We start from the raw sequence: 17,463 nt of genomic DNA, 5'->3' as shown, positions 1-17,463 counted from the left end.
CAATGTAACGGCCATACCACCTGATGTGATGCCTGAAAAGGGTGGGTGTCGATAAGGAGAAAGCCCCTCTCCCACCATGCCATGAATATATTGGCTATGGAGGGAGAGAACTTGGCCCCCATCGACACCCCCGATATCTGAAGATAAAACTTGTTGTTGAACATAAAAAAGTTGCTCCTGAGGAGGAAGTCCACCACCAAAAGTACATATTCCTGCAAGCCTGCAGTAATATTCCCATATGTCTTTAAGAACCAGGCTAAAGATCGTATGGCCAGTTCATGCGGAATATTACTGTATAAAGACAACATCCGCTGTGATCCATGTAGAAGGCTTGCATAGTAAAATATCAATTTTCGCAGATGACACTAAACTGTGTAAAGTAATTAACACTGAAGAGGACAGTATAATACTACAGAGGGATCTGGATAGATTGGAGTCTTGGGCAGATAAGTGGCAGATGAGGTTTAACACTGAGAAATGTAAAGTTATGCACATGGGAAGGAATAATGCAAGTCACCCGTACATACTAAATGGTAAAACACTCGGTAACACTGACATGGAAAAGGATCTAGGAATTTTAATAAACAGCAAACTAAGCTGCAAAAAACAGTGTCAGGCAGCGGCTGCCAAGGCCAATAAGATAATGGGTTGCATCAAAAGGGGCATAGATGCCCGTGATGAGAACATATTCCTACTACTTTACAAATCACTGGTCAGACCACACATGGAGTACTGTGTACAGTTCTGGGCTCCTGTAAACAAGGCAGACATAGCAGAGCTGGAGAGGGTCCAGAGGAGGGCAACTAAAGTAATAACTGGAATGGGGCAACTACAGTATCCTGAAAGATTATCAAAATTAGGGTTATTCACGTTAGAAAAAAGACGACTGAGGGGAGATCTAATTACTATGTATAAATATATCAGGGGGCAGTACAGAGATCTATCCCATCATCTATTTATCCCCAGGACTGTGACTGTGACGAGGGGACATCCTCTGCGTTTGGAGGAAAGAAGGTTTGTACACAAACATAGAAAAGGGTTCTTTACGGTAAGAGCAGTGAGACTATGGAACTCTCTGCCTGAGGAGGTGGTGATGGTGAGTACAATAAAGGAATTCAAGAGGGGCCTGGATGTATTTCTGGAGTGTAATAATATTACAGGCTATAGCTACTAGAGAGGGGTCGTTGATCCAGGGAGTTATTCTGATTGCCTGATTGGAGTCGGGAAGGAATTTTTTATTCCCCTAAAGTGAGGAAAATTGGCTTCTACCTCACAGGTTTTTTTTGCCTTCCTCTGGATCAACTTGTAGGATGACAGGCCGAACTGGATGGACAAATGTCTTTTTTCGGCCTTATGTACTATGTTACTATGTTACTATGTTAATTAGAGGACCATTCAATTTGCTCAACTATTTGTAAAACGGACGCTGTGTCTTTAAGAAAACCAGGTATGAGTGGTATAAGCGGTTGGAGTATGGAATCAACCCATTGGGAGATTCTTTCAGAGAATGACCCAATGCCTGCCACAATGGGCCTAAGGGGAGGTGGAAAAACATTTTTGTGTGTCTTGGGGAGTGCATGAAATACCGGAATGACGACGGGAGATACGATATAAATGTATTCAGATTCCCTATTGGTCAGGAACCCTGATTTAATTCCCAGATCCAGAATATCCTTCAGTTCCCTCTGAAAAGAGGAGAGGGGGTTGTCGCTAAGAGTAACATACACTGTGGTGTCACTAAGCATAGATTCAATTTGGGTCCTTTATAAAGACCACTATCTAATACGACAACCCCACCCCTTTTATCAGATTGTTTTATCACAATATCCCCCCTCGATTTCATATCTTGTAAAGCCTTCATTTCATGAAGTGATCATGTTGTATTATAAAAAAAACATTTTCCTGTCCTGGCATATGACAAGGAATGGACTGACATAGTTGCAGATGGGATTCAATGTGCAGCTAGAAGAGCGCCCACCATCGCAAACTCTCTCAGCCCCAGCCTATACCAGGAAAAGAAAAAATCGCAACCAGTCTGGCTTAAGACCAAAGGGAGCTACAGGTGCGGACATCATAAGTGCATCTGTTGCACGCATATGTCGATCTCCAAGACTTTTGTTTCAGCTTCAAATGACAGAGTATTTCAAATGAAATCGTACCTTAATTGTAACACAACTCATGCAGTCTATTTAATTACATGCAAAAAATGGAAGCTGCAATATGTATTGTATGTTTTTTTTTCTCTTTTTATTTTCATGAGAAGAGTTGTTCAGAGGCATGGCACTCTTTTGAGGGCATTTGCAGTCATGTGAACACAATTAGTGAAAACAGGTGCAGTTTCCCTTTTAAAAGGTGCCACTTTTAATGTCTTACTGTGTCATGAGGAAGGGCTGGAATTGTTTCCGGTAGCCCGAAACGCGTAGACAAGACCTTTTGTAACCATATTTGGATGAGATTTTACCGCAAGCAAAATAAAGATTCCTTTATCGAAGTGGAGCTGGATTTCTTGAATCTTTTTCGCATCTATGCTACCCGGGCCTGACTCGGATTTTCCGTGCTCACAGGTGAAGGAGGGGGCAGGTGAGAGCCGCTGAACCTTCCTTTTTACTATTATACTATACTAACCCTTCATTCTACTGATTGATGGGGGCCCCCTGGGGTCAGACCCCAGGCGATGAAACGTTAATCCTACAGATATATCATATATATTTGGCTCCTGGATAACTGCTGTATACCGGTAATTGTCTTTACTTTTAATGCCTCTCCGTTCACCTCTGTCATATTGATCTGTTGTCTTTTTTTTCTCAGCCTCGATTCATAGTAATCCTGCTTGTCGGCCTGTTCCATGTCGTCTGTGCTCTGAGCCTGGTACTGGGGCAAAATATGATGGCATTTCGGGTGGGAGGTGCTCTAGAGAGTCTCCAGTTGCAGTACAACATGCTGAGCCTTTGCTTCTCATTGCTTACCTTTGATCTGCAGGCGCAGGTACTGGACTTATCATTATGATTATACTATTTATGGCATCTGGCAGCAGTTCTGACTGCTTACAGCTTTAGGTAGGGGCTGGTGATGAAAGCAGGACAAACAAACTCAGGAGTGGTAAGAATATGAACTTTTATTCTGCCTGATTCTGGTATCTAAAGGCGTTATCTCACTTCAGCAAATTACATTTATCATGTAGAGAAAGTTAATACAGGGGACTTACTAATGTACTGTGATTGGCCATATTGCTTCCTTTGCTGACTTGATTTATTTTTCTATCACATCATACACTGCTCATTTCCATGGTTGGGGACCGCCATGTAATCCAGCAGCAGTGGTCATGCTTGCACAATATAGGAAAAATAACAGGCCTCTCCGGTGGCTGGGACCACGTGAGTGTGCATAGTCCAGCACTTATTTGTATAGTGTTGTTCTGTCTTCATACATGTTCACACAGTGTGAAGTCTGACATTCAGCATAAACCATTACTGTCTTACAAGTAAGAGGACTGTTCTTTGTAGTCTAACTTGTTTATTGGTCAACAGGTTGTACATATGTGATTGATTATATATGATTTATTGGTAAATCAGGATTGTTTGGTAAAACTGCAAGAATACAAATAACATGTATAAGTATTAAGCGTGGATACTATAACCTTTGCATTGACAGTGAAAGCACATGGTAAAATGGCTGCCTTTACATAGGATTACATATCTAGCTAACAGTAGTAACAACTCCCTGAGTAACTATTACAACTGACTGAACAGCTCTGCATAACATGATGTCCCTGAAACAAAGGTAGATCTCTCACCAGATATGATTTTTATAAGGATGGTGGAATTTGAGAAGGAGACCTGCATAGAACAGCTCTGAACTGGAGACTTCTCTTTCCCAGAATGCTTTTCACTCCCACAATGCAGTGCACCACCCACAATGCAGTAGTCTTTGTAACAGGAAAAACAAAGTGTATTACAACTTAACACCGCTAGATGGTGCTATAACCACACTAAACACTTCAGAAATACCAAGACTGAGGCAGACGTGATCTGTAATGATTCTCTCACCCAGCTGGGCAGAACAAGTGTGCAAGCACGGCCACCACTGCTGGATTACAGAGTGGTCATAACCATGGAAACAAACAGTGTATAATGTGATGGAAAAATGAATCCAGCCAGCAAAGGAAGCAATATGGACAATACATTAGTAAGTGCCTTGTATTAACTTTGTCTACATGATAAATGCTATTTACTGAAGTAAACTGGGGGCAGAGCTTTACTGAAGTGCTGTCTGCTGTGAGCTGCTCCACATCCCCTCCCCTCTGCTCAGAGCCACAACTGTAGTGCTCTCCTGGTTGGATGCTACATCTGCCACTCAGAGGGGAGGGGCTGTGAACCAGTCCAATGCAGAGAGCACTTCACAGTGAAGCTCCGCCTCTAGTGCACTTAAAGGGGCTGTCATTGTTAAATAAAAACTCAAGTTGCAGCTGTAAATAGTCAAAAATAACAGAAGAAGCGATACTTAACATTTTCTCCCCTCCGCTTCCAGTGTCGTGCTATGGTCCCACAGCGCTTAAAGGGAATCTTTCACCAGTTTTATGGTGTTCTAACTAAGGGTAATTTCCCACTAGCGGTTTTTTATTCCGGCAGGCAGTTCCGGCAACGTGTACAAACGGAAAGCCTTTTTTTCAGTATCCGTTAGATGGATCCGTTGAAATACCGGATCCAGTATTTAAAGATCAAAAGCAAAAATAGCTCCTCCTATGTCCCAGTGCATGCGCAGACCAGAAAACCGGATCCGGCGATACAACATTTTCTGGAGCACTTGATACCGGGTCCGGCATTAATACATCTGTATGGAAATTAATGCAGGATCCGGCAAGTGCGGTATTGTTCTGGGATTTTGGCCGGAAAAAATACTGCAGCATGCTGCTGTATTTTGTCCGGTCAAATACCGTACAAGGGACGGAACTGAAGACATCCTGATGCATACTGAACGGATTGCTTTCCATTCCGAATGCATTAGGACAAAACTGATGCGTTTTTTTTTCGGTATTGAGACCCTTCACCGGATTTCAATGCCAGAAAAGAATAACACTAGTGTGAAAGTACCCTTAGGGCATTATAAACTGGTGTCAGATCCCCTTAAGGTCCGTAGAATGGGTCCGGATCCGTTCCGCAATTATGCAGAACGGGTGCGGACCCATTCATTTTCACTGGGGCCAGAAGAGATGCGGACAACACACAGTGTGCTGTCCGCATTTCCAATCCACGGCTCAGCAACAAAAATAGAACATGTCCTATTCTTGTCCACAGCTGCGGACAAGAATAGACATTTCTATTGGGGTGCCGGCCCGGTGTTTTGCGGATCCGCAAAACACTGCGGACGTGTGAATGGACCCTTAGCAGAATGCTGGGTCACAGCTCCAGCTGTAAACTCATGAATATGGGGAATCATTGGCTGGATCTGTTATAGTAATAGGAAAATGAGCGAGCACTCATACACTTGGCAACCAAATTGACATATGCAGAAAATATTTATTAAATCCCCATAAAATACAAGTTATAAAATTTATAAGAACAATGTAGCAATAATATACAACATTACAATCACATATATTATGGTAGATATAATCGATACTATAATCGATAAAAATATACGATAAATTTAATGGTAGAAAATTCAATGTTAAAATATTCGATACCACTCAATAGTGTCGATAAATTCAATAATATATATCACACCAAAAACTTCAAGTATATGCTGTTATTTGGGAAAGAGGGGGTATTATCTTCTAGAGCTCTATCCCAATTTAGGAAACTGAATGTCACTGAAAATGCTGTAGGTGTATTCACTGGGAGCGCAATATGTTCATAAAGTGTCCACAGGAATTCTGATAATGCGAAAAGTCTCTTATAGCTGATCCTTTTGAGGTCGATATAAACTTTAAATCGAAGAAAACTTTAAATCGATATTTGGCTTACCGTCTAGCGTCTGTTGTCTCCCTATTGCTTCAATGGAGCTTTAAATATTTGCCGGCATACAGCAAGCTGGTTTGAATTTCGCGGGAGTTGCCACTCTGTTCCGCAATTTCCTTTGGTGCAGCTTTCGACGATAAGAATAGTTGATCCTTTACTGTAGAGATTTTCTTCTGTATGGCCATACAATGCAGGTACATCACTTGTTTCACCATACGCGTTTTGGGTAGATTCACTCTCCCTTCCTCAGTGGTCCTTTATGAACATGTTGCGCTCCCAGTGAATACACCTACAACATTTTCAGTGACATTCAGTTTCTCAAATTGGGATAGAGCTCTAGAAGATAATACCCCCTCTTTCCCAAACAACAGCATATACTTGAAGTTTTTGGTGTGATATATATTATTGAATTTATCGACCCTATTGAGTGGTATCGAATATTCAAATATTTTAACATTGAATTTTCTACCATTCAATTTATCGTATATTTTTATCGATTATAGTATCGATTATATCTACCACAATATATGTGATTGTAATGTTGCATATTATTGCTACATTGTTCTTAGAAATTTTATAACTTGTATTTTATGGGGATTTAATAAATATTTTCTGCATATGTCAATTTGGTTGCCAAGTGTATGAGTGCTCGCTCATTTTCCTATTACTACATTTGCCTTTTAAGAGAGGGTGGGGTGATTCCCTCTATATCAGCTTGTAGCACCATACCTTAACTACTTGCTAGTGAGCCACCACAACCTACCACTATTTTTTGGATCTGTTATAACCTAGCAGCATAAAACTGCTGACAATTTCTCTTTAAAGGGATTCTGTCACCAGATTTAACCCTATTAAGCTATCTGACATTAGCGATGTGCTAATGTCAGCTAAACACCTAACTAGCCTATTCCTACTTGTATCTATGCCCCAGTTACGCCAGAAATCTAACCTTTATAATATGCTAATTAGCCTCTAGGAGCAGGGGGGGGGGGGGGGGTGTTGTTCCTCCTCCTAGAGGCTCCGTTCTCCCCCCTTTGTCGCCTCCCTCCAAGTCCTGATTGACAGGGCCAGGCAGCGCTCCCATCTGTCTGCCAGCCCTGTGCTCTGGTGAAATCTCGCACCGTTCAGTATTCGGCGCAGGCGCAGTGAGGAAGCTGGCAGCCTGCGAGCGTCTTTCCCTCACCGCGCCTGCAACGAATGCTGAACGGCGCGAGATTTCACCAGAGCACAGGGCTGGCAGACAGATGGGAGCGCTGCCTGGCCCTGTCAATCAGGACTTGGAGGGAGGCGACAAAGGTGGGAGAACGGAGCCTCTAGGAGGAGGAACAACCCCCCCGCCCCCGATCCTAGAGGCTAATTAGCATATTATAAAGGTTAGATTTCTGGCATAACGGGGGCATAGATAAAAGTAGGAATAGGCTAGTTAGGTGTTTAGCTGACATTAGCACATTGCTAATGTCAGCTAGCTTAATAGGGTTAAATCTGGTGAGAGAATCCCTTTTAAGTCATATTTCTGGCTCCAGCGAATACATTCTGTTTTACACAAGTCACTGTGCAGCCAATCACCGGCCTCAACAGTGTATGGGCCTGCAGCAATGGTGGGGTGTGCATAGAATGTCACTGCTGCAGCCAGGAAAACGGACCTCAGCGGGAAAGTCCAGACCACAGTGCTGGAAGCAGCAGGGGAGAAAATGGGTAAATGTTAATTAATTTACTGCTGTTTTCTGAGTTTGCATTGCATTTTGTGGTGACAAATCCTAATAAAATCTGCAAGCAGCATATTATAGTGCAGGAGGAGCTGAGCAGATTGATACATAGTTTTGTGGGAAACGATTCAGTAAAACCTGTAATTTATACACTTATATCTGTTTTTTATGAGCGGTTGTACACGGAGGTTTCGCCAGTGATTGATATCTCTATATAATTTTGTATACATAGATAGCTGTCAGTCACTGATAACGCTGCCCCTCTGTACTAAGAGCTGGTAACGGGGGGGGAGGGGGGCGTTCCTAAGAAAAAGCAGAGATATAAATTACAAATTATACTGAATCTTTTCCCACAAAACTATATATCAATCTGCTCAGCTCCTCAGGTTCTATAACCTGCTGCCTGCAGATGGCACAACCTCTTTAAAGCAAATGCACTGCAAAGTTAGTAAAGCTATCCCACTCTGTAGAGCATTTGCAGATAAGTATTTTTTTCAATTGCATATTGTTTCCTAGCTCTGTTCCCCTGCACAAATGCCCTCCTCTTGGCTTCTTGCCCTGCAGTTTTCCATGGACATGACCTGTAGTTTGGTCTCTTAGGATCAGAGCTCTGGAAGTTCTCTATAAATGCACCTTATAATTGTCAATTTTTAGTTTTAATAAATCTATTACATGCCTATATTTGGGAAAAATATTATTGCCCTCCTGTCCATACCCTACCACTTCCTTCCAGGAAAAACCATTTCAGAAAAGTAACAGTATAATATAATATGCTATAGTTATACTAGAAGTGTTGCATAATGTATAGCGTAGTAGAACCACAGAAAATCTACTTTTACTAAGCAGTGGAGCTTTGTGGTCTAGATGTCACTTTCCCATCTGCCATGCAACAGGTCTGTGGTTTGATTCCCAAAGCAGACCTTGAATTATTCTATTTTTCTGTATGTAAAGGCTATGGCCAAAAACAGAAAATGTTGGTTATGGCAGAAATATGGAATTCTTACCATAAAACAAAAGCTGGAAAGTAATATTTCCACAGCACACACTACCCTGATAGCAGTGATAGGAAGCTGGTGTGAGGAGTACGGTACACACTACCCTGATAGGAAGCTGGTGGGAGGAGTACGGTACACACTACCCTGATAGGAAGCTGGTGAGAGGAGTACAGTACACACTACCCTGATAGGAAGCTGGTGGGAGGAGTACGGTACACACTACCCTGATAGGAAGCTGGTGGGAGGAGTACGTCACACACTACCCTGATAGCAGTGATAGGAAGCTGGTGGGAGGAGTACGGTACACACTACCCTGATAGGAAGCTGGTGGGAGGAGTACGGTACACACTACCCTGATAGCAGTGATAGGAAGCTGGTGGGAGGAGTACGGTACACACTACCCTGATAGCAGTGATAGGAAGCTGGTGGGAGGAGTACGGTACACACTACCCTGATAGGAAGCTGGTGGGAGGAGTACGGCACACACTACCCTGATAGCAGTGATAGGAAGCTGGTGGGAGGAGTACGGCACACACTACCCTGATAGCAGTGATAGGAAGCTGGTGGGAGGAGTACAGCACACACTACCCTGATAGCAGTGATAGGAAGCTGGTGGGAGGAGTACGGCACACACTACCCTGATAGCAGTGATAGGAAGCTGGTGGGAGGAGTACAGTACACACTACCCTGATAGCAGTGATAGGAAGCTGGTGAGAGGAGTACGGCACACACTACCCTGATAGCAGTGATAGGAAGCTGGTTGGAGGAGTACGGCACACACTACCCTAATAGCAGTGATAGGAAGCTGGTGGGAGGAGTACGGCACACACTACCCTGATAGCAGTGATAGGAAGCTGGTGGGAGGAGTACGGCACACACTACCCTGATAGCAGTGATAGGAAGCTGGTGGGAGGAGTACAGCACACACTACCCTGATAGCAGTGATAGGAAGCTGGTGGGAGGAGTACGGCACACAGTACCCTGATAGCAGTGATAGGAAGCTGGTGGGAGGAGTACAGCACACACTACCCTGATAGCAGTGATAGGAAGCTGGTGGGAGGAGTACAGCACACACTACCCTGATAGGAAGCTGGTGGGAGGAGTACGGCACACACAAAATATATATATATATATATATATATATATATATATATATATATATATAGTTCACTGACACGTACCTACATTGTGATTGTAAAATAATTCCTGGAAGACTGTGGTACTTCAGATAAAACTTACTTTAATAAAATATTGCTGGCTTCTCCTCGCTTGGTTTTAGTTGATTGACAGGTCTCTTCCTAAGGAGAGACCTATTAAAAAAAATATATATATTATATAGTGCAAAAAGGCAGAACACTCAAAAAATATAAAAAGGTTTTGTATTCACCTGCCTTTTTGCACCTTTATTTATTGGGACTTAATGTAGCCAAGTGCCCTTGCGCTTGCATCTTGTTGGTGGGTGCGTGGGAGAGTGAGAGCTAAGCTTTACGTGGCAGGCAGACATCTCTGGCACGATCGAACTTGGACTACCAGAAAACCGCAGGATCCTCCAGTGGACCCAGGCTCTGATACCATGATAGGCCCCAAGATCTCAGAGGAAAAAAACTAAACATTTCACTGCATTTGGAGTCAGTGATTTTTTCCCCCTAGTCCTATGACACCACAAGGAGAGAGGGTCCTCCACCCAGGACAGTAAACCCACAGATATTTAAGAAGGAGGGGCCTCTCCATCCCTTAGTGGTTTCCTTTCCTGGGAGAGGATTCCTACAGTGATCGGTGGAGAGTAGTTTTTCTCCCTATTCTTTTATGCCGGCTGGGCTGCGGAGCGTGACAGTTGAGTTCCCCGCTATGCGCTCCCTGAAGGGGTTGGTACCTTTGGCCTCGGGGTAAATTCTCTGGGTGGCCAGTTAGGCTGAAGACGCGGGAGTACGTGGTGTGCGCCTCCCCATCCCTGGTATCGCGATACTTCATCCCTGTAGAGGAGAACGCGGGAAATTAAAATTTTCACCGCACTTAAGCCCAGCTGGAGCAGCCTGGGGGATCCTTGCTGTGCTTCTGCGGATCCAAAGCGTTTGTTTGTCCTCTGGCAACATGGAAGACACTGGAGAGACGCACAAAGAACCGTCTACCCCTGCATTTGCAGTATGATTTGGAGGTTATGTATGGTATATGGTTTACCCTTAACATGTGTTTATGGGGGCATATTGTCTTGCCGGATAATACCAGGAAAGAGGCGGCGGCTAAGGCAAAGCATAAGGAGTGTGGGCTATGTAAGCCCAAACTGCCCCCTCCTATGTTAAACTACTCTGTCGTTGCTGCATAGAAAATACTATTGCGGTAGAGTCCCCTTCATTTTTGAAATATATGAAAAAGTTGATCAGAGAGGAAGTGGGTTGGGTAATGCCCTGAAGTCTAAAAGGTATAGATGTAAGGATAAGTCCCCTTTTGCGCATGATTGTTCTGACGTTTCAAGTTCAGATGAGGATATTTTGGCGGAAAATTGCGAGGTCCTGTCCGACTCATCGTCCGAAGAGGATAGGGGTGGTAGGCCATTCTTTCCCATCCAAGACGTGAATCAACTTTTAAAGGCCATCGGGGCCAGTATGAATATTGGGGATCCCAAGGAAGTGAGATCGGTTCAGGATGTAATGTTTGAGGGGTTGGAAGGTACAAAAAAGAGATCTCTTTTCATTCACAAAAATGTGGCGGCCATGATAACAAAAGAACCCGGATTAGCGCAATTTTATTCTGTCATAAGTTAAGTGCAAATATCCATTTGACGATGCGGATTCAATTCTATGGGATCACGCTCCCAAGATTGATGTGCCGATTGTTAAAGTATCACGCAGGTCGTCTCTACCATTTGACGATAGCTTCCTGAGACGGACTTGAGTCGACGGGACCTCCCTTAAGCCTTATATCGCTGCTACATGTACTGCTAGCGCTCTCATTCTATGGGTTAAACAGTTGGAGGATTAAATTAGAGAGAAAATTCCTAGGGACAAGTTGTTGGAGTCCTTCCCTGTTATTACCAAAGCCGCTGATTTTGTGGCAGACGCTTCTGCCGATGCGGTTAGATTATCTGCCCGTACATCTTCCCTGGCTAATTCTGCTTGTACTGCCTTTGGCTCAAGAATTGGTCAGTGGACGTGGCTTCAAAAAATCGACTTTGTAATTGAGGGTAGAGATTTGTTTGGTTCTGCTTTAGACAACATTCTTGAAAAGGCGGGAGATAGAAAGAAGGGTTTCCCCTCCAGTTTTCGTAAACAGGAAAGTATCTTTCGCCAGAATAGAAGGTTTCCCGGGAAAGAAAAAAGTCCAAATAAGAGAGATTCCAAGTGGAAGTTTTCTTCTTCCAGGTTCAGAGGTTTCTTGTTTAGGAATTGGGGGGGCTCAGTCGTTCCCCCAGAAAAGTTCTTAGTTACAGAGGTAGTTGGGGGAGCTCAAGAGGCTTTGGAGAAAGAGGTAGAAAGGCTTGTTCTAAAAGGTGCACTTCTCTCCTGTCATCCATCAGAAGAAGGTACTACTCCGGCCTATTTTTGGTAAAAAAAAACAAGCGGAGAATACAGGTTCATCATAAACTTGAGAGGGTTAAACAGATTTTTAGTATACAGGGAGTTCAAGATGGAGACAATGAAGTCAGTGGTGGACCTCTTGTACAAAGCTATATGGTAGTTCTAGACATAAGACACATACTATCATCTTCCAATATAGCCAGCTCACCAAAAATACTTGAGGGTGGCGCTGATGATGCAAGGATGTCTGAAGCATTTTCAGTTCCAGGTTCTACCATTTGGGATTTCCATGGCCCCTCGAATCTTCACAAAACTAGTAGCAGAGATGGCTGCCCATATAAGGGAAAGAGACGTCCTATTTGTCCCTTACCTGGATGACTTTTTGATTGTTGCTCCGTCCGAACAGACTTGTCTCGCCCAGATGGAGCAGGTGATTACCATTCTGAACTCTCTAGGTTGGGTGATCAATATGGAAAAATCCAGGATGGTTCTGCAGAAGATTCGTCCGCTCAGAAATCCTTTCTACCTCCAGAGAAGGTCCAGAAAGTAAGGTCAGTGATGGATCTTCTTGTTCGGAAACCATATATATCAATCAGGAAGAGTATGTCAGTTCTAAGAACTTTAACTTCCTGCATTCCTGCGGTTCAGTAGGCTCAGGCTCATTCCAGGAGTCTACAATGGGAGATTCTCCAGTCTTGGTCAGGGGATATGAAGGATTTGAACAGGAAGATTTTTATCTCCAAACAAACTTGCAGTTACCTAAGGTGGTGGTTGGACCCAGACAACATCACCCAGGGGGTTCCCTGGAAAATTGCAGATCCAATAGTATTGACTACAGATGCCAGTCCAGTTGGTTGGGAGGCTCATGTCCAGAACAGGGTTCTTCAAGGTCCTTGGGTAGGATCGATATGTTCCGCTTCTTCAAACGTAAATGAACTGATGGCGGTGCTGAGAGCATTGCAGGAGAATTTGCCCTTGCTCCAGGATCGTTATCTAAAGGTCTTATCAGACAATGGTTCCATAGTAGCTTACCTGAATCATCAGAGGGGGACCAGATCCTTGGAGTTACAACAGGTAGCGGCTCAGATTTTTTCCTTGCTAGAGGTAAAAGTCCTGTCCTTAGCAGCCCTTCATATCAAAGGGGTAGACAACCAGGAGGCAGATTTTTTAAGTTGTCACAGACTGGACCAAAGAAAGTGGTCTCTAAATTCGGGGGTTTTGTCCCGGCTAGTTCAGCTTTAGGGGGAGCAGTCGGTAGATCTTATCGCCACAAGAGCGAACAGGAAAGTGGAAAGGTTTTTTCCCCCCTTTTTCCGGGGGATTTTCCCTCGGGAGGTGACTCTCTTTTTTTTTTTCTACAACCGTGGGACAGGGGTCTGCTCTATGCCTTCCCTCCTCTTCAGTTGATCTCCTTGAGTCCTCAGGAAGATAAGGGAGAACAGAGCCTCAGTGATCATGGTTGTGCTTGGTTTACGTGGCTAAGACTTCTTTCGGTCAGGGAGCCTTGGGGGCTACCAGAGATTCCGTACCTTCTGAGCCAGGGTCCAGTGATTTATCTTCCGGTAAAAGGCCTCCACTTGACGGCCTGGTTTTTGAAAGGTCGCTATTAGTATATAGGGGGTTGTCTGGGGCCGTTATTTCTACCTTGTTAAAAAGTAGGAAACCGGTAACCACCAGGATCTATGCTAGAACATGGGCGGCCTTTTTTGCCTTCCTGGGATTGATCCTGTTCCGCATTGTAGTCTTTGTATTCCCAAAATTTTGCTTTTTCTTCAGGGAGGGGTGGAAAAAGGTCTGTCCCTTAGCACCCTTAAGGTCCAGATTGCAGCCTTCAGCTTACTGTTTGACACTAGGTTAGCATCCCACCCTCTTGTCTTGAGATTTTGTAAGGCTGTAGTGAGGGATATCCCTGCTAGAATCTCTAAAGTTCCCCCCTGGGATTTGAGTCTGGTTTTACAGAGCCTAGTGAAAGAACCCTTTGAGCCAATTTCAGAATCCTTTATCAGGATTATGACGCTAAAGTGTGTGTTCTTGGTAGCTATTACTTCGGCCAGAAGGATGGGGGAAATTCAGACCTTGTCCATCAACCCTCCTTATACCTCTATTCAGGAAGATAGGATTGTCCTTAGGCTGGATCCAACCTTTCTTCCCAAGGTAGTGTCCAGTTTTCATAGGGCTCAGGAGTTAGTGCTTCCATCTTTTTGCCCCAATCCCAGTTGTCAGAAGGAATTGGAGTTCAGCTATTTGGATGTCAGGAGGTGTGTTTTAGCCTACCTAGATGCTACTAAGGAATGGAGAAAGTCAGGGTCCCTATTCGTTCAATATTCTGACCCTAATAAAGGGAAGCCTGCTAGTAAAAGTTCCTTAGCTAGGTGGATTAAACAGGCTATCTGTCTAGCTTATGTCTCCCTACAGAAGCTGGTACCGACGGGTTGGACTGTGTACTCCACAAGAGCGGCATCCACCTCCTGGGCAGAAAGAGCGAACGCATCAATCCAGTATATTTGCAAAGCGGCCACCTAGTCTTTTGCCCTTGCCTTTTATAAACATCAAGGCTGGACCTTTCCTCTGTTTCTGACCTTTCTTTCGGTCGCAAGGTTCTACAAGCTGTTATCCTACCCTCTCTGGGATCTCTCCTGGTGCTTTCATAGGACGAGGGGAAAAATTATTACTCTTACCGGTAATTTAATTTTCCTGAGTCCATGACAGCACCCTTATTTTACCCTCCCTTCTTTTTCATGGTGTTGGTGTTGGGTCTTGATTATGGTGCACAGGGTGTGCAGAGAAGAAAAAAAAGAAAGAGAAAAGGTGCTTTCATGGACTCAGGAAAATCTAATTGCTGGTAAGAGTAATGATGATTTTTCCACTATGGTCCATTTCTTTGATTCAAAACCTATTCAACTTTTTGGATGATATAGGGGTTGGGCCTCGAGAATAATTTTCTCCGGTGGGCCCCAGTCTACACTGATCTTTTATCTTGCTTTTAACTTGAGGGAAATTAATTCCAGAATCACATAGGCTGCAAGATTCTGGTTTCCCCTGATTTGAGATGTTGGGGGGCAGGTGAGGCTTTCATGGCTTATGCCAGTAAGCATGTTAAGCCAATTACTGACTACCATGCTTCAAGGAAATGAAGATTGCTATACAGGCCCCTTTGAGCTTGTAAAGTAGCACAACAGAAATACATACAGAGACTATATGAGGTATAGGCCTCGTCCCCTCCCATAACAGCCTGCCAGGAGATCACGGCTGCCGGCTAAATGCTTAGCATTATTCTGACTAGTAATACAGCCCTGTAGCGATTTTGTGGGGACGCAGACAAACATCGGTTGTCAAATGTGTTTGCTTGCATTCCTCAGGCTATGAGGTGTCACCTGCTGCTTGAAATGTATTCTAAGCAAGCAGGCTGTCAGTGATATGATGGCATATGTTATTTTCCCATAAACCAGGGCACAGTGGTTTCATATTTGCCAAAAACGACCGTATTTCCAGTTGTTTGCGGTTTCTGGTAATAATGGCCGTCGATGCCGTTATTGAAGGTCTTATCTGTGGGGGGTAGCTATAGGGAGTTGAGAATTAGTAGTAGTACAGGCTCTGGTGTCTGAGGGGGCCCAGAGACCCCCTGGACCTTCAAGTTACACCTCCATCTCTTCCAGCTTTCCCGGAGTATCCCAGTAATACGCCTACCACTGTTATAATACTGTAATATAGTCTAATAATCAGGTAGATGGATAGGAGTAATAGATTTGCTATTCAGGATTCTGAAAAGATGGTTGACAACCCACTGAGCAATAACAGCGGCCATTTTAGTTGTCACTCGGCTTTCCCAGGGACTAAGAAGTTGGCAGAACTTTGGTCTGATGCTTAGCATCATCCCGCCTGTAGATGTAATCTATATTTCCATTACATTTCAGCTCTCTTCCTTGGTACTGTAATTGTGCAGTTTTCTACTGTGCATGGCCACATTAGCCGTTGCCGGCGTTCCATTATATTATCAATATACGTATCAGCGTTTATCAACCTCCATCGGACATCAGAAGTGTGTCAGCATTTATGGCCCACTCTGTTGAATCTGAGGCCTCTGAGGTATCATTAAATGGCGGAGGTTCTACAAGTCCCTATTTTTAAGAACAAGGACGGTGGACTAACACCATTAGTGAGATTCATCTCCGGGGTTGTTGTCAGAGAGGAAAAGACTGGTTGAGCTAAAATGGAAAGAAATGATGAAAACTGACAGGGTCACTTCTTGCAAGGTTTGAATGGGATAATGTGCTTTTGCCATCTCATCAATAATTCAACCATATTTGTGTAGTTTGGATGTTTAGCCGGCGGAGTGCTGCTTTTCTGCAGCGTTTGACACCTTCCAGGGAATGCAGTCAATACAATACATATAACTGTATGTCCCGTTACATGTATAACAGGATTATTCCTGTCAGAAACCCTCCATTTCTACTATTTTATACAGAGATTCGTAATTTTAATTTTTTAAATTTTTTTTACGGCCGTCAGATATATTTATGGAAATCCTATTAGGTTTGTAATATTTTGTGTTTTTTTTTTTTTAGCTATTGGTGCCCCGACTGTCTTTTCAGAAGACATTGTAGAGGCAGCCATATTGCCGTCTTAGTCTTTCAGTGAATGTTGGTTATCGTTTGATCAGTCTTCTTTTAAAAGTTGCAAGTGTGAAATGGAGGAAAAGACTTCCATCATGATTAAAACTGAACATCAAAATGGAGGCTTCCTTTGGATTTCATGTTTCAAAATGGTGCCCACACTGACAAGTTAGCTTGGACGCTGGTTGTTGGGGACAACAGAGCGACTTTTACTCTCAGAAGATTATGATATATGAGACTCATTGGGTCTCCGTTATTAAAACTTCCAGAAATCTGGCCTTGTTGCTATTGGCAGACATTTTTTGAGTTGCTTGGAGCAATATAAGAAAGGATAGATGAACTCTGGTCTCTAGGAGCACAATTCTTTGTGTTACAGGCTGAACGTGGCATCTGAGAATGGCTAGTAGAGAATTTAAAAGGCACAACTTTGTCAGTCTTTTGATCCTCAGTTTTCCACTGCCAGCATCCATCAGGCCCATTTTCTTGACTAGGCCAGTGATGGCTAACCTCTGGCACTCCAGCTGTGGTGAAACTACGACTCCCAGCATGCTTCATTCATGTCTATGGAGTTCTGAGAACAGCCAAGCAAGTGTGCATTTTTACCACAGCTGGAGCGCCAGAGGTTAGAGATCACAGGACTAGTCTGTAGTGACACCACATAGTCGTCCAGCGCATAG

The 17,463-nt window shown here is 43.7% G+C and overlaps 1 protein-coding gene across 1 annotated transcript in view; it reads left to right on the top strand.

Annotated features, from left to right (window-relative positions):
- Nucleotides 1-17,463, top strand: part of LOC120997557 — a 47,675-nt gene that overhangs the window by 20,947 nt on the left and 9,265 nt on the right. Inside the window, exon 5 of the mRNA XM_040427651.1 lies at nucleotides 2,809-2,985. Within this exon, the coding sequence (XP_040283585.1) occupies nucleotides 2,809-2,985 (177 nt within the window). The remainder of the gene's footprint in view (nucleotides 1-2,808; nucleotides 2,986-17,463) is intronic.

Source organism: Bufo bufo, chromosome 1, assembly GCF_905171765.1.
Source record: "Bufo bufo chromosome 1, aBufBuf1.1, whole genome shotgun sequence".
In the NCBI taxonomy this organism is placed as follows: Eukaryota; Metazoa; Chordata; class Amphibia; order Anura; family Bufonidae; genus Bufo; species Bufo bufo.
Note: the sequence above shows the minus strand (reverse complement) of the source record. Positions and strands in the feature narration are given on the sequence as shown.